The sequence below is a fragment of the Antennarius striatus genome, chromosome 3 (assembly GCF_040054535.1).
Source record: "Antennarius striatus isolate MH-2024 chromosome 3, ASM4005453v1, whole genome shotgun sequence".
NCBI lineage: Eukaryota > Metazoa > Chordata > Actinopteri > Lophiiformes > Antennariidae > Antennarius > Antennarius striatus.
The window spans coordinates 3,938,361-3,964,647 of NC_090778.1; the positions used below are offsets into that span (position 1 = coordinate 3,938,361).

Sequence of the window (26,287 nt, forward strand, 5' to 3'; positions counted from 1 at the left end):
AGCTCCGAATTCAGCCGCTTGACGTTGTTTCTGACAGAAGGTGTGGTGTGGGGGGGCATGGAGTCACAGATCAAGAGAGATGGCGAAGCGTGAAAAAAGCCCCCCGGTCTCTTTACGTGAACCGGAGCAACCGGAACTGATGGAGTTTACATGTTGCGTCATAAGCATGCCTCTTCACTGACGTCATTGTCGGGGGTCTTTAGCCAATCAAATGTGGTTACCAGCATACCTGCGGTACAGTCCCGGCATATCCCCTCTACTGGTAGCTACCGGAGGTGTGCCGGACGGAGCCTCGCGCCATGTTCTCTGATTGGTCCATCGCTGCCGGCATACGTAGTGACGTAATACATCCTATGTCGGTGAACAATGGTCGATCTGGAGGATCGCTGACTAAAGTCACAAAAGAACATTTTTACAGATTTCTGAACTCAGTGTACACATACGACGCTTCATGTTAAAAGGAGCAGCGTTGATTTTTGAGAAATTTTAAGGCTTTTAAGCGCGTCTTATGGTGTATAAAATACGGCACCTACACATTTATATTTAGACAGAACGTTATTAACCGGTTCAGGAACTTTATTTTTTTGTTCTAACTGTTTCAGGAACGTCAGTTTATGGGTGGAACGCAAAACCGGAAATGTAATAATTCCCTTTCTGTTCGTAACAAACCGATTGGCAAAAAATTCTGGTTCCAAGCCCTGGTTCTGGTCCAGTCTAAGCAATATCCTTGGTGTCACTGTGAAGAGTGATCTGAAGCTGTCTTTGGACTTGAATGATGTTCAGAATGACAAAAAAAACCAAACCAAACATAAGAAAGAGCAAGCGATAACTGGTGGAAAATGTTCTTCACGTTGAGATTTATTTTTTTATTTTTTTATTTCATCACCTACCTGTTGTTCCCACACAGAATCGGCTGCAGTCCGGCCCAAAGTTGCACAAAGGCTGAAAACTGAGAATGAGGGTTCTCTGCTTCCTCCTTCCTGTTGCCTTTTCTTGACACTCCAATACCCCCTTCTGTTCTTTCCTCCCCTTCCTCTCCTGGGGTGTCAGTTGTGTTGGGCCCCCAAGTGGTGGTGTTAACGGACCAAGATGTGTTTGTGGGGGGAGCTAGAGTCTGTCCATGACAGGCTCCTTTGGGCAGCAGACGGGCCAGACCAGACAGCAGGTCCACGTCTTTGAGGAGCCTCTCAACATCAGCCAGGTCCTTCAACAAAGCCCTGAGGTGGGACTGCGAGAGAAGAGCTAAAGAGTTGGGCCGCTCCAGGTGAAGCTGGTGGGACGGGGGTGCAGGGGGAGGAGATAAATAAAAAGAAAGCAAGATCAGTCTGGATTTTCATATCAAACATTATTAACTGAACAGTGAGAGTGGGTACTGTCTCTGTGGAAGGAATCAGAAACAGGGAACAAAACAGGTTGTGTGTCGATTGATTAACAATATTCAAAACAGGAGAAGCTTTTCCTATTCATTCACATTTTTTCTTTCATTCAATGATTCCATTCATTTAAAAAGACTCAGGAGTAATGACTGTTGACCCGCTACTCAAGATAAGACAAGATGAGGCAGAAACTCGAAAGATGTCTTACAGACTGAGCTGTTACTTTATCTTAGCGCTGCGTAAGCCGTCCATGTATGTATGCCTTTGTGCCTCCCTCAATGTGATGACACTTTAAAGAAAATAATTCCTACATACATTTAGAACTAAATGAATTTTCAAGGGAGTTTGTAAAGTCTAAGTCAGAGAACTACCTGACAATATGAACGAAACCCTGTCCTGGCCCTCACTAGAAATTTGCTGTCTCATCATTAAAGGGTAGATCAGCAGTAAAAAAAAAATTAAAAAGGTCAGATAAATAAATACAAATAAAAAATTAAATTAAATTAAATTTAATTTAATGAATAAATAAATAAGGAAATACATAAATAAAATAAGATAAAATAAAATAAATCCTGGAAATTCCCCTGGTGATGATTCTGTGATAACAGTCAGAATTTTAACACATTTTTATCAATATATTTGATGTCAGTTAGCAAAGACAGCCGAGGGAGTCGCAAGCTAAAGCAGAATAAACTGAGTACACTTACACACCTTGTTCCATGTGTAGCAAACTATTAAACTTGAACTAAAGTAACACAAAGACTAGCAATGGTGTAAAATGTTGTTGTTTTTTCTTTGCAGCAAATGGAGAAGGTGGATCTGAAGCAAATGTATCTGCTGTACCTTCTCGGTCATACTCTGTGTGTTGATCTGCTCTCTCAGTGCAGCGCTCAGTAGTCTGAAGTACTCAGACCTCTGATCCTCCCCTCCTCTGCAAACTGAGCTACGATAGGCCTGCAACACGGGTCGTTGATTCTCTGACACCAACAGGATCTTAGAGAGCACATCGGCCCTGCCCTCCTCACAGGTGAGGACCTCTAACGTGGATCCAGTCAGGAGGGCCTCCTGTGGGAGACAAGAAGATGAACATCACACTAATGTATCAGACCTCCATCCAGTTTGTGTTCACCCACTCCCACCTGGAGTTTCTCCTACGGGTGTTGTGGGGGCAGGACAGGCAGGAAGACATTGGTGTTAACAAAATACACAAATGCTCAGTAGCAAAATTCATGAGTAGCAGAGTGAATAATGCTTTCATAAACCACAGTCAGGAAAATAAAAAAGAACCAACAAAGTTCATTCTTTATATTACTGATGTCAGGTTCTTGCTGATGTGGATCATATTCTTTATTTATATTATGGATTTTGTTTTGGAAGATATGTGAATTATTAAAAGTGTTAAGGCTAGGATTCATATTTCCAGAAACATTTCTAAACTACGACCCAGCCAGGGTGAGATTCCATATCATGAAAATTAAATCTGTGTGTGTGTGTGTGTGTGTGTGTGTGTGTCTGTGTGTGTGTGTGTGTGTGTGTGTGACAGAGCCCTTACCTTGACATGAAGAACTTTGTCCATAGGGTGTTGGGTGGTGTCTTTTGCCCCCTGAATCAAACTTTGTGCTCCTCTTCCTACTCTGAGAGACGTACCAAAGACAAGACTATACACCTACAACACACACACACACACACACACACACACACACACACACACACACATACACAGGGAAAAGACACAAACACGTGAGAAACAAGCATCTTTAATAGGTAACAAGCAGATGAATGAAAGTGTCAAATAAGCGTAAATGTTATGTAGAGTCCATTTGTTTGGATGGTTATTACATTACTATTAACTATTACTCCTGAGAAAAATAGTGAAGTGTGAGTTGGCAACAGCTGATCACCTCTCTCAGGCTGACTGGAGTGTAGAGCAGCAGACTGCTAGTGGAGTTGGACAGGGAAAGGTTCTTCGTCAGGAACTGATGGAAAACCGACTGATTTTTCAGCACACTGGCCAGAGTGAGGCCTACACACACACACACACACACACACACACACACACACACACACACACACACACACACACACACACACACACACACACACACACACATGCACACACAGACACACACGCATTCACACACGAACATTTTATTTTCAACTTAGCTTTGTCTGGCGTCATGACAGCTTTCACCTGCTTGGCTCACTACATTATTTTAATCAGCTGCTTGGACTCTTGTTATTTTCTATTTTCCCATCAAATCAAGAGAATAAAAAGAAGGGGGACACAAGGTTTAAAATTAATAACATGTAGTTCTTCATTAAATAAAGAAGTGCAAGCATGCTACACATTCATTTCCTGTGAAATTCCAGTGTATGTCCCCAAATCTTCACACACTAGTGGGTATAAATTTGTAATTGAAGAAAAAAAAAGCCAAACATTTTGATACTTAGCGTTTGGTAAGACTTGAAGGTGATGTCGCTGTGTTGCTGTGTGACTAGGGTTAGACCTTGGCTGTTGTTGGTGTTGGTGTAGTCTGGTGGTAAAGGGGTGGAGCTGAGACTCTCCAGGTGCTGCTGCAGGGTGTCCAGCTCCTGTCCCAAAGCTGGCCAATCAGAGGTGAAGAGCTGATTCTGTTCAACCACTTCACTGATGCGCTCCAGCAGCTGGGTCACGCTAACATAAGACATGAAAACATGAAGTTGGTTCTTTAGTCTTTAGCACAAAGACAAGAAACAGGCTTCAATAAAAAGGCACTGGTGAACATGATACACTATGAGTAAAAATGTCAGAAGAAGAGTGGGGCACGTGTCCTAACAGGGGACTTTTACAGGGGTATGAATAAAAAAAAAGATGGAACAAACAGAATTTAAAAATTCCCATAATCCCTCCATCCAGAATGAATGTGCCTCTCAGCTATGTGGGACACTTCAGCACCTCTTCGACGTGAGCCTGAGTCTTCAAAGGGTCCCTGTGCAGTGAAAGCCATCTTGCCTTTACCCTGTAGCTAAAACATCACATCCAAGTGGAGGGGAGGATTACAGACCTGTGGCATGACCTCCCACACCATCTAGACCAGGGGTTCTTAACCTTGTTGGAGGTACTGAACTCTGCCGGTTTTATATGCTCACTCACCGAACCCTTCTTTAATAAAAAAAAAAAAACATTATTTTTTCAAACTTAAGACGTAAGTATATGTTTTACTGGGCTATTTAAGGAATTGTGCATTAATGTCACCTTTTTCAAAGAACAAAACCAAGACAGTGCATGAACTCACATGAAATGACCTACCAGCAAATCAGTGTGACTTCTGCTGTTGTTATTGAGAGACTAGTTCAGACGTGTGTGGCTACACCTTGACAGGTGTTACTCTGATGTCATTTTCACAGCAAACTCTGTTTCTGTTGTTTTCCATCAGCTTCACGTTGCACATATTCGTCCGACCACTTTCTTTTTTTGCTCAACATAGTTACTATGAATTAAAATATTAAGAAATCAATCAGATGACGTATCATCATGACAGGCACAAATCAACTACTGAGTGCGCAAAATCCCCTGTAGCACAGGTAGGCTAATCGATGTAGCGTCATGTGATCACCTACAGCCAGTGACGGCTAAGGGGGGCGTGTCATCACGAATTGACACGATGTGTCAAACGTACACAGTGATTCGTGGATGTTCGGCAAAAACACCCGACACATCTTGTCGGATGTTTTGTCTTGACCTCCATCTCCGCCGAACCCCTGAGACCGACTCACCGAACCCCTAGGGTTCGATGGAACCCAGGTTAAGAGCCACTGGTGTAGACCCTTCAAAGACTTGTCCTGGAACATCTCCAACCCCTGGTCCAACCACATCTGGACCATCTGAAATTTGCCTGCCTAAACCTAACCCTACAAGTACCTGGGGGTCCACACTGGCAATAAACTAGATCGGGGAGGCACACCAACGCTTTACACAAAAAGGTCTACAGCTGCCTCTTTTCCCTCAGGAGACTGAGGTCTTTCAATATCTGTGCTCTAAAAATGGTGACACTGTTGGAGTACACTTCAACTCACTTACTGTAGTGTTGGAGGAAAGAACATTGCCCCAACTAAGGGCCATCTTGGACAATTAGTACCACCCACTGTACAGAACACTGATGGGACAAAGGAGTACCTCCAGTAGTATAATGCCCCACTTTAACATGTAGTAATGAGGAAGAATGAAGTGGAAGTTATTGTGTATATTTGTGTTTTTGTTTACATATAATTCTATGTATTTTTTCTCTAATTTATCTCTAATGTCCTTTGCTCTTTTTTCATAAATCTAAATTATTTACTCTTGTCTTACTCTGAAATGGAGTGATTAATCAGAATTAATTAATAAGAAACGTTCTGTGTGGAGTTAGCATGTTCTCCCCGTGTCTGCGTGGGTTCTCTCCGGGTTCTCCGGCTTCCTCCCACCTCCAAAAACATGCGTTTCTGGTTTAATGGCCGTTCTAAGAAAATCGGTCAAGATGGCGCGGCTAATAATCATTTACAAATCTTATCGGACACTGATTAATAATTTTTTTCACACTAAGTAATATAATAAGCAAAGAAACACATCTCTCAAGTCAATCGATTGCTCATAAACCTGAGAGAATCACTGACAGGCTATACTCACGTGGAGTTCTTGTACTGCAGGAAACCAAATTCATCCCTTTGTCCATCTGGGCAAAGCGACTGCATGATGGGAATGATGCCAGCTGAGGTGAGGGGGGCTGCGCTGTAAAAGGCTGGATGTGGGAGGAAACACGGAGAAAGAGAGAAAAACACAGAAGGAGATACAGAGAAAGGAGATGCAGAAGGAGAGGAGGATGAGAACCAACAGGTAGATCAAAACAGGGCAGAGAGTAGAGGAGAGTCAGCGTTAGTGCTTGTGATTGGATTAGATGTAGGATGAGAAACTGGAAGACAGCACAGAAGCTGGTCAGAGAGGCAGCAGCATGGCAATGCTGGATGCACATATCTGATTTAACATCTGTATCTATTCATACAGTGGCTGGACCAGACAACAGACCAAAGAAATGTAATATTTCTATGATTACCGTGCTACTTGTCTGTGAGGATGGATTTTGTTCATTCTCCCACAGCATTTCATACAGCACCTATCCCCTAGTCTGTTAGCATACATTTAAGCATGTTTACTATCTCCCCAATGGATGTTTTTATTTCTGGTTTTAGAACTTTTTTTTTTAATTGCATGAAGCCTGCTGCAATTCTAAAGCAACACTTATGTGATCACCATTCCTCACTTACAAAGTGAGCAAAGACAAATAGAATCGTTTGGTAAACACTGTAAACAGGTGCCACAGACCAAACATCATACAGGAGTTAACATACATCAGTAATTTGCTGTTAAGGTCTGACTTTGGTCCTCTCTGACCAACTAACTGTGAAATAAGTCAAGTTGATAGTTACATTTAGTTGACCATGAATCACAGAAAAATAGCATTAAGAACATACTGTACAGAACAGGAATGAACCATGATTCATTAAATGAGGCCAGTTATTTTCACACACCAACACAAACACACAGGTAGTACAAGAAACACCTAAATATCATAGAGTTCTACCAATGCAGTGAGGCCCTGCTGGAAGATTTCTTGCAAATTGTTGACAGAAGTGATGATCAAAAGTAAGAAAAAAATCTGGAGACAGATTCGCTGGCTTCACTTTGCAGTTGATATATTTAGTAATGTATAGCAGACTTGTGTTTTAGGGTTGGCAGCATTAATATGGCCGGAATGAAGCTTTTTAACGTCTATCCTGAGCAGAACAGGATGCTTTTCTGAGGTGATGGTGGAGTTTTGTCGGCACACAGCAACCAAGATGAAATGGGAATGCATGAAGGAGGTTTATTCTGCATTGGATGTGGGTCAGGGTTAAGATACAGTGTACACACAGACAACCCCACAACAGGATTAACACACCCTCGTACATTCATCAGAAGACTTTTATATTAAAATAGCAGGTCAATCAGGAGTAAATCAGGGTAAATGAACGATAAGAACACTTACACACTGGTCCATCCAACATGATGACAACATGCATCACAAACAGGAAGAAAACAGCCAGAAAAAGAAAAGTTGAAGTAAAAGGAAAACAAAAGACAAAAAAAACAACAACATCTAAATAAATTGAGAACAATAACTAAACGTGACACTAAAAATAAAATAGAACAGACTAAATCAGCTAAATGTTGAACGGATGACAGGAATAGTGCAGCAAATGGAGCCAAATCACACAGTTCTAAAAAGCACAGATCAGCAAAAATGAGTTTGTAAAATGCAAACGTGCTGCAGCTCAGAACTACAGCATATCTTCATGACTGCAAGGGGACAAAAAACATCACTTGAAAGATCACTACATCCAAAAGTACTACGTGATGCATGTTAATGGAGAGAGAGAAAATCATAAAATGTCATCCATCCATCGACAGAACACAGATATACCTCCCTATGAATATGAATGTTTAGCCATCCCTGTTAGAGATTCTAGAGGATATTTTGCGATAATGATTTTTACAACACCTTAAAATATTGTCCCTAATTGTTGATCACAGTTGATTTTATTTCATTTTTGCTGCGTTTGCAGTGGTTTTCTAACTTTTGAATCCTCAGGTGGATTAGGTATGCACAACAAAAGCAGAGTAATCATTCAAATTCCACGTACACTTCAATGCTGTTAAACAGGGAAGCCGCCAAAAGTCAACTTGACCTTTACCAGAGACAATTGGAACAGATCGTAATATAGAATATGCGTTACCATATTGTAATGGGAATCCCTTTCTGTGTACAACTTCATAACTCTATAAAATGTAAAAATTTAAACTGAAACATACGGCATTTTTGTCAATGTAGACAGTACGTGCTTGATGTAAACAAAAGAAACCTTCAACAGGAGCAATACATCATTTAATTTGACTTATTACCCATGTTACATCTACCTACCTTCCTTGACAGGAATCGCTGGCTTTTTCTGCCTCAGACCCAGGAGGATGAAGAAGAGGACAAGTGGGATGAAGATCTCAAAGGCCAGCACCCACTGGAAAACAATGGTCAGAAGATTGATGTTAGTTACCCTGCAGCTCCATAGAAGTCGGGTCATATTTTACATTTGGCGCAGTGAACAAGGTTAACATTAATCATAGTTCCTCATCTTGATGCTAAACGATCAGGCAGTGAAGTAGATAGATAATTCACTAGCGGGCCAGATATTGGACCCCAGGCCTTGACTTTGACATATTTGTTCCATACGGACACACATAGAGCGTTTGTGTCCTACGTCTCCACACTCCACTGTTCTGAACTGACTTACACCATGTAGAAGCTATCACCCTGCTCCACCTTGGAAGATACCTCCAGCGTTTGTGTAGCCGAGCACAGACACATGAACATCTGGCGACACAGTAGTGGCACGTGCTTCAGTTTGGGATCCTTACGTCCCAACCTTACAGTCTCAAAACCAGTGAATATCATGACGAGATGACAAAGCTGCATGTGTGACAACATTGTGCCGTGTTGTTGAGCAGAGAACCATGACGGCTTTGTGTTCTTGGAGTTCACACAGACAAACAATCAGCTGGTGTGTGTATCTGTCTGCGGACAAAGTGCTATACAAACAGGAACAAAGGATCGCTGATACACACACACACAAATCCTCCCATGTCACATTAGCAAATACATTCACATCATTCAACAACACACATACATGTACACACAGTCAGCATCTTCATGATATGTAAAAACAAACAAATTATAGATGAAGCCATATAATAAATGCATAAGATTGGTTGTGTTTTTGTGAAGTCACTGCGGACCGTTACGACACAGTGACCAGAAAACAGCTCCTGAGAGGGATGTTGGTCTTCTGTTAAAATTCCTGTATAGATTTTTATTCCTTGGAAGAATGAAGGAAAATGTCTCATAAGAATAATAAAACAGTGAGGTAAACTTATTGTTACTAACAGCCAGGATCTTAACTCCTACTTCTGGATAAGTTTTTTTTTTTTGAAAACTATATATCGGACAATTACTGTATTGTGTAACCGATCATTTTGTTGAGTTTAGTTGTTTCTGTAGTGACATCACTTACAGGCACCTTGTGTGTGTGTGTGTGTGTGTGTGTGTGTGTGTGTGTGTGTGTGTGTGAGAGAGAGAGAGAGAAACATATATAGATTGTGAGTGGAAAAAAACTATTTTCCACAAGGGAATTGCTATATTAAAGTACATTTCTTCTTTTTGACATAAAGTAGAAGATGCATCAAGTAGGAATTTAAAGTTGATGGATACCAAGGATAGCTGCTCAATTTCAAAAACCTCGAATTAAATAAATCTGTGACATTTCTTTGCATGTTTGCACAAAAATCCAAAAATTCTGTGAGTTAGTGTTCACAGCAGTGAGTGAGCAGCGCTGCAGAAATATCATTAGGTCCAACAAACACGAGCCTCATTGTCATTACCAGTGCCCTTATTGTGTACACAGCAAGTGTATGTGCACTTGTGAGTCCAAATAAATGCTTGTCCAAAAATGAGGCATGGTCAGATGCATTCCTGGCGCTGGTTGCCTCTGGGTGGCAGACAGGGACTGAAAAACTGACCAACAGAAAGATGTGTCTACTGGTGTGTCTTCAGGTGCTTAAGCATTTAACATTAGGATGACACTTGTCTCCAAAGCTGGATTTATGTGTGACTTTATGGATATGCAAAAGAACACATAACACTGATGAAACACTTTGAAATGTGTTCAGATGTGATTAAGCGCTATATAAATAAAAGTTGATTGATCGATTGGTTGAACACTGGACCTCACAGGAAGCTGCTGGACCTTAAACCTCATTAAACCTAGTTTCCTCATTAATGATGGATTATTTCACCCACTCAATCTCCTATCCTCCATCTCCCATCAAGTAATGTTGAAAACCTGCAGTTACAGCATGAAAATACATATTCTTCATGACACACTGAAATAAGACCTGGTGCTAACTTTAATACATTATTTGGCAAGCTACTTGGTCAAAATACAAAAGACTCTGATAATAAATTGTTGTTCCAGTTAACAATGACTATGGTAGTTAGAACAACATGACAGGCAGGTGAAATAATCTTCTAAACTTTCTGAGTAATTATCCTTTTCATCACATTTTTTTTTACAAAGTCCACAGTTGTGTTGATATTCCACCAGTGTCTTAATCTCAAAGCTGATGTTCTGGGTGAAATAAACATTTAGCAGTTTCCTCCTTTCAAACATTGCTTGGTTGATAATGTGTTTTAATCAAAATTCTGTTTTGTTGAAATATGTTGCTGGAGTTGCTTTAATACTTTACAGCAGTGGCATCTGCATTTCTGCTGCGTTACCATGCTGACCTCAACTGGAATCTGAGGACAACATCAAATCCCCAGAGTGGCATGAGCGCACGCTGTGCCAGCATTCAGGTACAGTCCTCAGCGCAGGTGCTGGTGTCCTCACGTCCTTGTTTCTTCTACAGAAACAGGACTCGTGTTTTGCAGCTAGTTAAAATGACGGCAAGTTCTGTTGGTTTGTCATGTGAATGAATGGATGAAATGAATGAAAGAGCAAACGAACGAACAAACAAAAGAACGAATATGAATAAAAATGCAGGTAACAAAATCCTTGTGACCTCGGTGGACACCAGATGATTAAGTTCATTGGCTGATGGTTTTTTGTTGTATGACTTGTCTTCAATAAATTATCTATCTCCAAGAGTCCAACTAAAATCTCATCTTCGTTTCATGTCAATGGTTAACCTTCCTTCCCTTTTAATATACAGTACAGTACTCACCGCTGATCACTTCCTGCCCTTGTTTATGTCGTGCCTATATAAAGACCTAGTTTCACCTGCACCTTGCAAGTTTTGTCTAAGGAGTATTTAGTCTGTGTTTACTCCTATCAGTGTCTGTCAGCATCTGTTACTAGTTATCAGTGTCTTTCAGTGTTTTTCACTATCTTTCACTGTTTGTCAGGGTCCATCATTGAATGCTGCCTGCCTCACCAATGCCCCAGTCTTTAATACATCAATTTTTTTTAAAGTTCCTCATCATATCCTGTTCATGTCAGTCAACTGAACCTGAGGTGCGTTACTCCATAAACTGGAGTGAAAGGTGAGGTTTGGGAAAGGAGGAAACCCTAAATTCCGGTATTGGTGGCAAAAGCCACGTTAGAATATAATTTATAAAATTTGAACAAACATATAAACATACAAACAAAGACTAACATAAGCGTAAAACACACTGTATATCAAATCATCTTCCTAAAAGAGTTTTGTACACAGGAGATTAGATTTCTTATAGCATATTATACAGGATTGCTGAGATGTTTAAGTTTAGGTATAGAGTATGCAAATCTTTATTTAGGAGGGACAGACTAGCGACTTTGACTCTTAATCCGAACTCTTTAGACAGTTATAATACACCAGAGTATAACGTAGATGGGAATAGGATTTGGGACACAGCAGCATTAGCCTGGCACATTTCCCAGGTAAATATTTGTTAGGGTGGTCATTGAACAAGCCAAGGTGCACATGAAGTGCGTTTGTGTTAGCTAGATGAGGAGACTCTTGCTGTCTTTGGCTGTCAAACAATAGACTGCTATGTGGTTCAATGTCTGCTCTGTGTGACAAATGACTAACAGTACTGCTTTATGCAGTAATGTGAAACTGAAAGCATTCGATCTGTATAGAAACAAGGATTCTATCCGCATGGATGGGGATGGAGACACATCTGCAACCCCTAGTCCATAAAGGTTCTGATAGTACATAAAGCATAAATAATGTACGGTAAATAAATAATCTGCAAACAAACTATGTTTACTGACAGTAGTTTTATGAAGTGTTATTGCCTGTATGTGGTAAACCGCTCCTCACATATTACAATTCAGGGAACGGATCCAGGAAGCAACACCCCACACATACAGTAAAAGGCTACAAGTATGAATTTATGATGTAAAAAAAAATCATAAAATTGAGCTCAACGTGTTATCTGAGAAGAACACATGTTCAAGCCGGGCGTACCGCGGCTTGAACTCCCGCGGCTTGAACTTAGCTTGAACTTAGGCCTGAACTTGAACTTGAATTTAGGCAAAACCTATGGTAATGACTGAAAGGACAAGATACAAGCAACTGAAATCCGTTTCCTACATAGAGTGGCTATAGGTGCAAATTTAGAAATGAGTGGAGGAGAGAAGCCAGGAGGAGACAACCAATGAGTAGGGAGAGGAGGAAAGAAAAAGCTGTCTCCCCAGAGTTGTCAAGGGCAATGTGAGATCACTGGCTAACAAAATAGAGGAGCTAGGAGGACTTGTCCACAGTCAAAGAAAGAGGGGTGTGTTCTCGTATAGATGGACTTGAGATAGGTCAATCACTCTTCTCAGTCAGTGTTTTTCCAAATCCTAGGAGTTGGTAGAGTTAGGGACGACCACTTGATCTATGCAGAGACCTGAATAAAAAATTTTTCATAATCGGTCTCCTTTAATTATCTAATTCTTTAATTATGAGACGCATTATCTGGCAACTTATTTTGCTCCTCGTATCTTTTTCAATGATTGGAAAATTCAGGTTACAACAATTTGATTTTCATTGAAGAGGATCTTAAACACGTCTGTGCAAGTGCCAGGAAATGCTGAACATTACAGACCTCATAAAAGTGGACTTTATGGGAGAACAGTTATATTGAATTGCACTGGAACGACACAGCAACAAATTACAAGCAGAGTCATCCCATGCGTCACAAGTGATGAGTTAGAGGGATTAGGTTTGTATTGGAGCAAACATTTTTAGAACAATCATGAATAGTGTAGAAGTAAAAACTGTGGTTCTCAGCACCATTCACCATTTCTTTTTTGTACGTAAGCACTTTGCACAAGACATACCTTGAAGTTGCCACCAGAATTAGAAGACAGAAGATGCAGCTGCATTAGCGATGGGTAAGGAGAAGTGAGTAAATGCTTATGCAAGCATTTTCAACAGTATAAGAAGCAGCAGTATGTGACTAACACGTAATTATACAGTGGACATTCTTGTGAATGTGAGAACACATTCACAAGAAACAGTTTCCCCTACACTGAAAAATAAATAGCAGCACAACTTACTAAAGTATCATACTTTTTATATTGGCCTAAAACGAAAGAATAGTTTAGCTGGTTAAAAATATTACTTTTACTTCACTGATGTGGCAACATGCACTTCTTGATAAATGCTGAGTCGGCAGAGGTTATTATATTTTGTGCAAAAGAGGATGCACAACTGACATGACTTAATAGTTTAGATTTGGATGGAAAAAACCTTTAAATCTGTTGATAACTGAAAAGAAAGAAGTATGTGGTAGAATAAAGGTATTGGGAGAATGAAACCTCTCTTTTGTACAGCTGGACGAAGGGTGGAACTGTTGTCCTGAGGCTGCAGCTACAAACCATTGTGTGGAAAGGTTTCTCAGACAATGATAAGACTCAGGTTTCAGCCAATTACAAGTCATTCCCAAACAAAATGTTTCATCTCTGCCATTTAAAAAGTCCTTTTTCTTCTTTCATGATGGTAAAAAAACACAACTTTTCACCATTAGTGACCACAATACTACAACCTGCGGAATGGTTGACATGGACTCAGTCACAGGCTACTGCTGCTGCTGTTTGTATTCATAGTACCAGGGGAGAACATGATAATGTAGATGTCAAACCTTAGCAGGGATCATGGAGTTTGAACCTCAGCTCCAGGATCACCTCTGTTGACAAATGTTAGATAAATATTTGTCTGTGGGCTGGAGCTGCTGATCATGAAGCCATAATTGGAAAATCAGACAGAAGAACAGGTTCAGTAGTAGCCGTGTTTCTTCTCTTGTAATATTTTTTTTAAAATTATATAAATGACACTGTAGAACGTGAAACAGAACATTTCTTGAGGCTCTTTTCAGCTGAAGATTAATTCACATTTGGTGGTTATTTTTTTGGCAACAGGACTGCAAAATAAAATAGAGCCTGTGTGTTCATGTGGAACACAATATATCAAATGCTTTACTAGTTCTTCAATAACAGTTGACATCTGTGTGACAAATAGGAATATCAATTTCTGCATAATAATCTGGTCATTTCAGGATAATATTTTATTTGCTCTCATATTCCGAAAATAGCAATTTTAGCATTGCTTAAAGAAAAAAAAAAGACACTGAGCTGCATACATCATTTAAGTCTAATCCCCCCATCGGGGGATTATTTGTATCACGGTACAGGGGGTAACACATACAATGAGAACTAAAATATAATGGATCTGAGGGAGTTGAATCAAATTGTACTGTACAAAAAACAACAACCTGATAAGCCCTGATGTCTCTAAAATCATCTAAGAAAGAAAAAAGACAGAGTTTATTCACAAGAGGAGGAGAAGATCGAACTGAACCTGACACCGCGGACGGGATCAGCAGCTGGACCTGCAAACCTTCTGACAAAAAGCACCATCAAGGAAACTGTCTGCACATTCATTTCAGAGAAAACACAGAACATCCACCTCCACCATCTACGAGCGTCGGTGTGAAGTTTGACGGGCTGCATCTGTACAAGCAGCAATCTGGTGAATTTATTAGAACACCTCCGTCTCATCGCGTAGGGTTTGAGTTCTTATTTTCATAGTGTTTGCGGCAACCTCCCATCCTCCTCACGGCTATCCTTCCAAAGCAAATGAGTGAGTGATTCATTCATTGTTGACTTGTCAAACCACTGTTTTTGCTAATGCGTAACCATGGTAACATCTCCTACAGAACCTATTCATCCCTTTTTTTTTTGTTGCAGCCATAGACAGTTTAATAAGAAAGCTACAGGTTTGAAAAATGCAGCCCCCCAAAAAGTGTTCTTTTTATTTCACCTCTTAAGAACACAGCCCAGTTTCTCACTTCCTTTAAAACAGCGTCTTTATCTTGCAAGCTGTCTTTGTTTTGAGTGAAGCAGATAATAAATGTAAGTCGGTTATGGGAGTAAGTCAGAAACATGGTGCGCATTCAGGATGAGTCATGATCCAATCAGGACAGGAGACGAGCATTATGCACCCTTCCCAGTGGGGGTTGTTGAGTAGATCAACTTTCTTCCACTCTGAAGTTGGTCAAGTGTTTCTCAAAAACTACTTTTAAAATCAACTACCTATACAGCAGATATGTGTTCCATGATGATATATTAGATGCAGTTTGAAAAATAACATTCCAGAAAAACCCATTTCAGACATAATGTAAATGAAAGAAAATGTGATCAACAGCTGGAAGAACACTAAAAACATCAGTCCTGGAGAATCATTTCACAACATTCAGGATTATGACACATTACGACTCCATAATGCGTAATAATCTGGATTCAGTTTGTATGTGATTTTAACAGGTTAGAAAATCTCAGAGATTGTTTTGTGGCTTATATACTGTAAATCTAATGGTTAGTAGCTGTCCAAAAAATCTATAATTGTTTTCTATCCAGATTTATATGACAAGAAGTATATAAAAAGCAAAAATATATTCCCCAGTCTACTGCAGTGCCACCATCACTGACAGTTTTTGCACTGCATAATTTTTTTATTGCATTAGTTTTTTTCTTTTTTAGTATAGGATTAAAAAACTCTGTGGGTGAAAGTCTGATGTTTCCTCGACATTAACATGGCAGTTTACCCCCTTTTTTCCTGCTGTTTGTCTCTTCAAACCAGAAAAGGGTGACAGATGAATCGTCTACGTCCTGCTGACAACTGTACACTCAGTGTTTGTGTGGGAGATCTGAGGGATCAAAACTTGTAATACTGGAATCACGTATGTCCCATTAAAGCTGTTACAGCCACCACTTTGTCCTCCTCATTATATAACCCTGTTTGTTTCTGTAAATGATAGGATGTGATCTCCAGTTCGTGGCTAGCTCCAGGAGAAGGGGGCGTGGACTACCTTAGCATTGCTGATTGATTTTGTCCATTGTTCTTCCACCAATCACTGGGATTCAGCTGGGGCTTAGGCTATATAAACTCTAGTCAGAGTGGCTGTCAATTATACAGTTTACCAGATGTACCTCTGGGTAGTTTGTTTGTTCTATTTTAACATTTAGCTAAGGTGCTTAGAATTTTGATGAGAGACTGGGCCACGGACACAGGCTAAACACTGATAACTCTAAACTCACATTAGGTTAACTTTTGGTTTAGATACACTGGCATGACTCCATTTTATATTTATTGGTTTGAAAAAATTTTTTTGGACTGTAATGATCCCTGTGGGGAAATCATTTTTCCACTTTTATGCATATTCCACAAACATATAGAGGCTGTAGCAAATCTCCAACTCCCAGTTCACACTCCATACTTTCGGTCCATGTTGGTTATCTTTATTTAACCAGGAAGTCACACTGAGATTATAAATCTCTTTTACAACAGCGACCTGGCCAAGGCAGCAGCTGTATAAAGTCCAAAGCAATACAAAACAGGTACATGATATATAAATGGCGTGTAAAACAATAAAAACATTAAAACGAAAAAAGAGAGTGACAGCTGTTCATGGACAGTAGCCCAGTCACCTCGGAGTGTGAGCTCACAGTGGAAAGTTTCAGCTCACCTCCCGAGCACTTCTGAGGTGCCCCCGAGCAAGGCACTGTCCCCTTCATAAGTTGCTCATTAGGGTGCACCACAAAGGAGCTGACCGCCACTCTACCCTCCAGATAAATATATATATATATATATGAAGGGAAAAGCCGAAAGGAGAAGAAAGAAGAAGGAAGTGGTTCTTGAGAATTGTCACTCATAATTGTTAAAATGATATACGTAGAATATCACCCATATAATGAAAAAAACTCAAACATCAGGCATGGACACCCAAATTGACTTGGCTGGTATCTTGGTTTGACACCTTGAAGTTAGTTTGCATAACCTGGCCCAGCTCGTTGCTGGTGACAGTTGTAGTGTTGTTCAACCAATATAGCAGTGCAGGTTGAACAACACTCAACTCAACATAACAACAAAACACTAGATGTCAGTCACACAACCACACCCGTGGAATTGGGTTTGTAGACCTTCTCACACTTCACCTCTGTTTTCACACACCATTGCTCCACAACGACTTGATGCGATCTATGCTGCATTGCCAACCCAAACCCCAACCGAAAGCCATTTACACCCCACCTCCAATCTAAATCAGTGTCATCTTCTGTCTGGTTGCCAAACAGTGCAGCCTCTCCCTCTAATCATGCTCATCTTTTAAAAGGACAATAAAACCCTCCAAAAAAAATTTGTGCTGGTTTATCGTGAATCCCCAAGTTACAGCAAAGACTGCATAAATTCTTTTGGCTTAAGAGTTTAGGGCAGATGAGCATGAATGTGTCCTCCCCTGATGGAGCTAAAGGATACCATGTTTTGTTGGATGGTTTAACAGGTTCCCCAATAAAATCATGTTTTAAAAACTAGTATTGAGGGAGTTGTCATGTAAGTTTGAAGGGTTAATTGGCCCTTTTCAATATAAAGCAATCAATGAGCCAAGACAGTCCTACGCTGTTTTCTTCTGCAGTCTAGGTGAACTAATGCTAATGGAGCTGTTGCTGACGGAGGGCTCTTCTCTTTGGTCTCATCTCTTGTTTCTGTGTTTCTCCATCTCATCTCTAGTTTTAATCTAGACTTTCTTTTGTGCCTCTGGTGTATTTCCCAGGAGGAAGGAAGATGCTCTCAATAATTCATAGGGTATCTGAGCCTCTTTTTCCAGAACCAACCACTGCTGCTGCTGCCATAGTGAAGCAGGCTGGCACAGACTGAATCCAAGGGTAATGAAGGACTTTCTGGCAACACTTGTGCTCTTCAAAAATGGGGAAGCGTGAATTGTGAATCGTGCCTGTTGTGGTGTGGATAGCCCAGTTTGTGACAGTGATCAGAATTTATTGTACTCATTTTAGAAAGGAAAAAGTTGTCTCCTTTAAATCTGATCCAGCTGCAGCTGCTATTTTAGGTCCAGTCAAATTTCTAGATACACATTTATGACAATATACTGTACTTTCATGTTAATGGAGCAAGACAGTTGGATATTTTCTTGTACTGTATGCATCATTTGAATCCATTCTAACTGCTAATTGCATCATTTTTGTATTTGCAAAAATTATCAGAGTGAATAAGGAACTCCTAAATTAGTATTTATAACTGAGCGATTGAGATTCAGGTCTCTTTTCTTTTGAATATGAATCCTAAGTTTTTAAGGATTTGCCATTAATGGACTATCCCATTGTTTTGGAGGTTGTACAGTAGTACCATATTAACTCTGTAGCATGGACCATGCTGGCCTAGTTGGTTTTACAAACTAAAAGCTAGGCTGTAACTCACTCCATATCACAGTCTCCAGTTGAAGCTTTGGGTCTAGAAAGCCACATCACAACAATTTTTGGACTGTTTATTCAAATCGATTAGAGCTGGACTGGAATAATAACTTCATCCTGGCTCAGCACAGGTTGATCTCCACATGTACACGACATCCCACATACATACTGTTACTGTTCTATTACAGATGAGTCTAGAAGATGATTTCATCCATCTGTAATTAAAGCAATATGAACACTCTAGTGTTCCTAGTGCTCATAAGTGTTGGTTTTGACTTAATTTAAACAAGATTTCTCTTTGCAACTTTGCATTTTATGAAACATTTGGCAAAAGTCAACTGTGTTTTCCTGCAGAGCTTTCCAAACATGTTTTGGGAAAACATTGTGAGTGCAAAATAATACAAGTGTAACTTGAGTTCACATACAGTAGTATACTACATATAATGCTTCACTTAATATCGCATATTGCAACATGTTAATATCAATGAAAACACCCAATTTCGTGTCTCCATGTTATTTAACAATTAGTTTATAAAGACACACATGATGCAGGTCAGGTTAAAAATGATTCAGGTCTGAAGAATGTTGTAACTAGGTTTTCCTACATTATTAGAAATGATAATGAAAAGTAATGTGTTTATTTATTCATCTATGACAGCTTAAAAACGACAAATATGTTTCTCAAGAGGAGGTGGAGCCCATACCAGAGGTAAAGAGATCAAATGTTGGACCCACATGCATCAGGCAGACAGTCCTATTTCATGTCATGGGGCATTAAAAAACTCAAACTAATTTCCATTTTAAAGGACAGGAACCCTACTTCAAGTCAAAACTTAGAAACTCAACTGCTTTGTCAACTTTGGCATCATAGATGTAGAATTATTTCTTGATTATCAGAACGTTTTTCTAACCTCAGATACTGGTAATAACTCCTTTGCGTGTCTTAAAATCTGTTCTGTGTTCACAATAAACCAGTATAAATACTGACACGAAGTCATTGGCATCTTTGTTTCAGAAGAATTATTGTTACTGATATGCATTCAGAAAACTTTGTTGAAGACTTCATTGTCACAAAAAAACACAAGAAAAATTCAGTTTGTAGGAACATTTTGGTTTGATTTCAAAAAGGATGATACAGATACAGAGACCCTTGCTCTCTGCAGTCTCCATAGATACAGAAGCAATGGTTACTGCCCAGCCCACATTCAGAATGTCATTAGAAGGCAGACTAGATGTAGGCCAAGCACACTGCTGTTCCATGAATCACTATGTTTTTGGTTACAGTATGCTACATTTTTATTGAGGCTTCAGAACACAAACCTGTTACCATAGCGATGCAGGATGCTGCGTTTAGGTGTATACGTCATTAGTTGCATCAGCCCTCTTGGCAAGAGCTGCTTCAATTAATAGCTCATATTAAAAGTGGATGAAATTCTTGCGTAAAGCGAAAGAAGGAGGATGTACAGTATTTTCTGCAGTATAATAGATAGATAGATAGATAGATAGATAGATAGATAGATAGATAGATAGATAGATAGATAGATAGATAGATAGATAGATAGATAGATAGATAGATAGATAGATAGATAGATAGATAGATAGATAGATAGATAGATAGATACTTTATTAATCCCGGAGGAAATTGTACATATCCACTGCTCAGGCATTACATAACAAATAATACTGGATTAAACACCAGGAGAAAAAGAAACACTGACATCACAGGACATACCATAAGACATACACTACACTAACAGACACATGCAGCACTAACAGGACCTATATACTAAACTATAACTAAAATATAAACAGTATAAAATTAAAAATATAACAGTATTAAATTAAAATATAAACAGTGTAAAATTAAAATATAAACAGTATAAAATTAAATTAAAATATAAACAGTATAAAATTAAAATATAAACAGTATAAAATAAAATAAAATAATGTGCACTAGATTATAAGGCACACCTTTAATGAATTGTTTATTTCATAACTTATTTCATATATAAGGCCTACCGGATTATAAGGCACACTGTACGTTTATGAGAAAATTATAGGTTTTAAGGTGCACATTATAGTGCGAAAAAAATACTGTAAACGTTTCCTCATTCAGAGACAGCTTCACATGTTGCTAAAAGTAACTGACTGATAATGGTGACATAACTTCAGGTTGTTAGCTGTGCAATTAGCTGTCTAAATAGCTGACTCTTCGTGCCCACTCCTCCATCCAGTGGTGCAAATCTTCCATGTCCAAAAGCTACAGTCTGCTTGGGTCCATTTGCTCATAGGACCTCTAGCAGTAGCTGCTAACTGAGCTATCTGTGATTCAAGCTTGCCGGTGAGGGAATTGACTGCCCTGCAAACATTATCTGCTGGCGCAGAGCTTTTCTTTCTGATTGGATAAACCTCCATCATTATTCAATCAGAGGATGCTGAACTGTATCCAATCAGAGGAGAGCAGTCCTAAAGGATGTAAGGCTTGCAAGAGGCATGCTGAAAAAAAAAAGGTTCTTTAAGTTAAATAAATATATAATAAACAGTGACGACCCAAAATAGGACACCTAACAAATTACAACAGCCTAAAATATTCATGTCAGCACAATCCTACTGCCCACATTTGAATAGTAACAGAATAAAGTAACAAAAGTAACAGTACACTTTACATAAATACATGATATTTAAACAATGTTTGCTTCCGGGCCCTGTCCCTTCTGCATGAGCTTGTCTCTTTTAGCAGGGACCAACATACAGAATGTGACTGATGCTGTTTCAGTTTGTGCTGACTCAGAGGTTCAGCGCTGTGCATCAATCCTATGTGGCTTTAGTGAGCCCAAACCAGAGTAATGTGAGTAAACAGAAACGCATGACACAGCAGTTACTATTATTATTTCAGTGGATCCCAAATGGCTCTTCAGGTAACTCCATTGAATTTAAAGTCTGAAGGTTGATGGGCTAAAAATAGCTGGCCAACACCCCTGCTGCAGACACAAACATAAGACACACACACACATACACATCAAGCCCTCAATCAGGATGCCAGCATCTCGGGGGATAAAAATCCAGGACAGATCCATCCACGGCCTTTAGAATCAGCACAGACAACACTAAACTGACCGACCTGACAGGGAGGGGGATTTCTGATGGCTAATAATAGATCCTGACAGGATTAAAGGCTTCACAATATGCACGCTCAGATGACACAGCTGTGGAGGTCACACATTAGATGACACCACGCATCTGGAGGAGCCGTTTTTCCTGCCTCTTCCGTTTGAAAGAGATGACAGTAAAGTTGGTGATGTTCTATGATTTCTCAGAAGTGTCTCATGGAGGAGACTGACCCAGCAGAATCAGGTGATCTCGCATGTTATCACGATACAGAGGTCGTGGTCCTCAACACTTTGATTCCTTATAACTTTATCCTGACAATCACACTTTGGAGAACAAAAGTCAAAGGGTTGAAGTGTTCAACACTGATATGTAGGTGTCCAAGGATTAAACCGTTAAACACCAGAGCAGGTCATCGATGAGAGCGGTGCATGGGTAGGAAGGAGTTTGTCTAACAGAGGAAGCCAGGGTCTAATGAATGATTTAGTCTTCATTTTGTCAGCTATGTCTTGATTTAGTCCTCATCCTGTGTTAAACGCCCTTATTAGACTGCAGCATGTTTAGTTCAGTCTATGGAGGCTCTCAGTCACGACATGTTAAAGCTAAGCTGCAACGAGTATTCCAGTAAGAAATGACATCATTTTGTCTGAAATTTAATGTATTCTTAGTCAAATGGTTCAAATGGTTCAAAATACAAGCATCCTTAAACAATTTAACAACACTCCTATTGGCTCTAAATGCTAATCGATATCTTCTGATGTTTACAATGCAGAATTGTATAACTCTACATTAAATTTGACCTGCTTTGTGGAACGTTTTCACACACACACACACACACACACACACACACACACACACACACACACACACACACACACACACACACACACACACGCGCGCACACTGAATTGACAGAATCACCCTTGCTGAATAATAATATAGAGAGGTTTTATACAGTACTATAGTTAAAGCAGAGAGGCAACAAAATGAAATGCTGTAAAATAATCTGATCATTTCATATTAATTATGTCACAAATTAGAGTATTAATATGCATAGAATATTTTTCATCAGGTCCTGTTCAGTTATATATTGTATGTAATGTGATCTTTGTCAGTCAGAGCATATTAATGTGGGCCAAGGACCACTGTAACGTTAAACCACTTGAATACATTAGATGCCAATGTATAACTTTCTTCAAATAAAATATATTTTGACATTTTCATGAAATGTCTGAAGAAAAGTTGAAATAGAGGTCAGAAGAAACTATTAACATAAGCATAACATATATCATATATATATATGATAAATGTTATGCTTATGTTAATAGTTTTTTTACTGACCTCTAAATCAAATTTTATATGTAATATACAGTACGTATATAGTATACATAATATAAGTACATATACAGTACATACAGTATATATAGTATATATATATACAGTGTGTATATATACACACAAATGTATATATATTATATATACATACATATACAGTGTAAGACAAAAGCTGAAAGGAGAAGAAGATATATATATATATATACAGTGATATATATGACACACACACACACACACACACAGTCTATTTAAAGAGGCTGAACATGACTTGGGACCGAATACAAAAGTTGTTTATCTACCAACAACAACCTGTTTGACAGTTTGGTCACATACAGAGACGAGGCTCCCCAACAGCAAACCTTTTGCTCCATCCTCATCCTCATCCTCATCCTCATCCTCATCCTCATCTTCGTCCTGCCCCTAATTAAGATCACTGCGGTGTTTTCGTCTGTCTGATGAAACACACCAGCACACAAACAGGTGCTGCCGGATCGGGCGGCCGGTGGAGCAGCGGAGCCGCCTGAACCGACGCCCGTCTGCCGTCCAGCGACACGATCGAGACCAGCGACGTGACTGTGTGTTTGTTTTTTAAACATAACATCTTTTAAATATCACCACAGAGTTAAATGATGTGATAAAGAAACGATTTCTTACCGGCCCCCTCCTCTTCAGAGATATGTTCTTCCACAGCAAGAGATGGAGCTGGTGCAGGAATTCCATTTTGCCTCCTACTTGGGTTTCAGTGTGCGCTGGATTTGCCTACATTAGCATCCCGGCGACAGCCGGAGACTGGGTCTAAACACCCGGGGGGCTGCGCTCCTGTTCCATGTCGTCCACACCTAGCACGATGTTGAGATGTGTGGCTGCACATTGACTAATGTTTAGACAAATTCCTCAGACAAAATGCTTTACTGCCGGTAAGCGGCGGTAAAAGTCGTACCGGGACTGTTTGTGTCCGGCTGTCATCCTCAGTGTGGATCACCGGCTAGCTCCTCCTGGGGAGTCCGATCGGCTCCACTCTACAGTTCCGTGAGGCTGGAGCACCCAACGAAAGCAGCATTATGCTAAGCTAGGTAGCGTAAAACGAACGCTTCCGGTATGACTTTACAAAATAAAAGCCCTCCTCGTTTCCGACACACATTTCCATCAACACGCTAAATGTAACTCAGTGTAATTTAAAATAAGTGTAACTACTCCTTAATGTTAAATAACTTAAATAATGTATTTTAAAGTTACAAACATTACAGTTGCACAGAAAAACTATGCTGGCTTGTTGCTCTGTTATAACAAATCCTCTATTGTTTGTTGGGTGATGAATCCCACGTAACTCCATCAATCAATGATTAAACTATCCAAGTGAATAAAGAAAAATTACTGCAAACACAAGTTAGAACACTACTGCCTTGTGGGAAATGTAGTTTGAGGTCATAGCACATTTTAAGACAGTGACCTTTTATGCTTTTGCAGGACACATAAAATGATGTGACAGACCATATTTGGTCCCTGGGCCTTGACTTTGACACATGTGACCTAGAGGCTCCCTCAGAGGATATTGACCAGAGTGTATCATATTTTCTTTTTAAAATATTGTTTTATGCAAATTCCTATTTGTACCTGTATTTTTATAAATGGGCCATTACCCCATTATTCATATTTACGTATCATATTAAACGAACAAGTTCGTTAATAAGATATCTAGCTTGGAGCATAAATAAAAATGTAAACAATAAGGGAGAGAAAACAAATAAATAGTACTGACATTTCTACTGTATATTCTGCATATATTTATATGTATATGTATATACAGACAGTATATAGACAGTGTATATATACGGTATATATACAGTATACCATATATATAGTATATAATATATATATAACACACATATGTATGTATATATATATACAGTATATATATAAAACTTGTATATATATACAGTGTGTATGTGTGTGTGTGTGTATATATATATATATATATATATATATATATATATATATATATATACACAGTATATATATACACAGTATATATATACTGTGTGTGTGTGTCCTTGATTTTTGTTCACAGGTCCTGATCACTGTTCAAACGGGAGGGGTGTGGTGGAGGCCACAACCCTTCAACAGTCTGTTTGTTCTGGATTTTAATGTTGAAACATTTGCTGGAAGACAGCAAGTCAAACAAGGAGATGCTGGGGTGTGAAGTGTGTTTGACTATACTGTCCACAAATTGGGTGCAAATGTCTCTCTTATGTGGATATATGCTTATGATGTACATTTAAAGAGCAGTTCAACAATGAATGAATGTGTAATCCTTATCTGCTCACTCCTGACCAAATATCAGATGAAGTTTTTTTAAAATTTAGTTTTCTTTATATTCCGGTTATATACCGGAAATTAGTAGCAACTCTAGGAATCAATCGTTTGCATATATATTCACGTGCACTGGCCCTGAACACACACAGAAGGGGCCAGCAGGCATGCAGTGGGAGGTTGAGTGGCGAGCAGCTCCTTCCTGGTGCGCCCTAATGAGCAACTTGTAAAGGGGGACGACGCCTTGCTCAAGGGTGCCTCGGCAGTGCTCTGTAGGTGAGTTAACACCTCCCACTGTCAGTTCCCACACCTCACACCACAGCAGTACAAGACCAGTGGAGGAGGAATTTTTCTTCAACTTCCTGTATTTTTGTATCTTGAGTTCTGTTACAGGGATCACTGACCTGGCGCTGAGCAGGAAACTTGAGATGGGACAGGAAATGTCAGGATTCCTAATCAATTCACGTCTTTTGTCTTGTCACTTCACACAATTTACCTATAGACCAGGAGAGGGCGCCAAAGCATCAAATGTACAGTATTAGACCTCCAGAGATTAGGATGACCGTCCGGGGTCTACCCTACCTGTCACTGGTAGCCAGCTGGGATCGGTTCGAGCATCACCCTTGACCCTTGCAGGTCAAGAATAATAGATGTTGACTTTCCTGTGGTGGGATTCATTCATTCATTCATTCATTCATTCATTCATTCATTCATTCATTCATTCATTCATTCATTCATTCATTCATTCATTCATTCATTCATCCATCCATTCATCCATCCATCCATCCATTCATTCATCCATCCATCCATCCATTCATTCATCC

The 26,287-nt window shown here is 39.5% G+C and overlaps 1 protein-coding gene across 5 annotated transcripts in view; it reads right to left on the reverse strand.

Annotated features, from left to right (window-relative positions):
* The window catches only part of abca2 (ATP-binding cassette, sub-family A (ABC1), member 2), a 51,926-nt gene extending 27,703 nt beyond the window's left edge, over positions 1 to 24,223 (reverse strand). For 3 of the 5 annotated variants that reach the window (XM_068310134.1, XM_068310135.1, XM_068310130.1), the window contains exons 1-8: positions 23,808 to 24,217; positions 8,351 to 8,444; positions 6,022 to 6,133; positions 3,884 to 4,050; positions 3,278 to 3,399; positions 2,929 to 3,042; positions 2,220 to 2,441; positions 891 to 1,270 (exon numbers count right to left, since the gene is read on the reverse strand). In XM_068310134.1, coding sequence (XP_068166235.1) covers positions 891 to 1,270; positions 2,220 to 2,441; positions 2,929 to 3,042; positions 3,278 to 3,399; positions 3,884 to 4,050; positions 6,022 to 6,133; positions 8,351 to 8,444; positions 23,808 to 23,873 — 1,277 coding nt within the window. In that variant the 5' untranslated portion in view covers positions 23,874 to 24,217. Of the gene's footprint in view, positions 1 to 890; positions 1,271 to 2,219; positions 2,442 to 2,928; positions 3,043 to 3,277; positions 3,400 to 3,883; positions 4,051 to 6,021; positions 6,134 to 8,350; positions 8,445 to 23,807 lie in introns of all 5 variants that reach the window. The other 2 variants (XM_068310131.1, XM_068310133.1) reach the window with 2 other exon arrangements.
* Between the last annotated feature and the right edge of the window lie 2,064 nt (positions 24,224 to 26,287).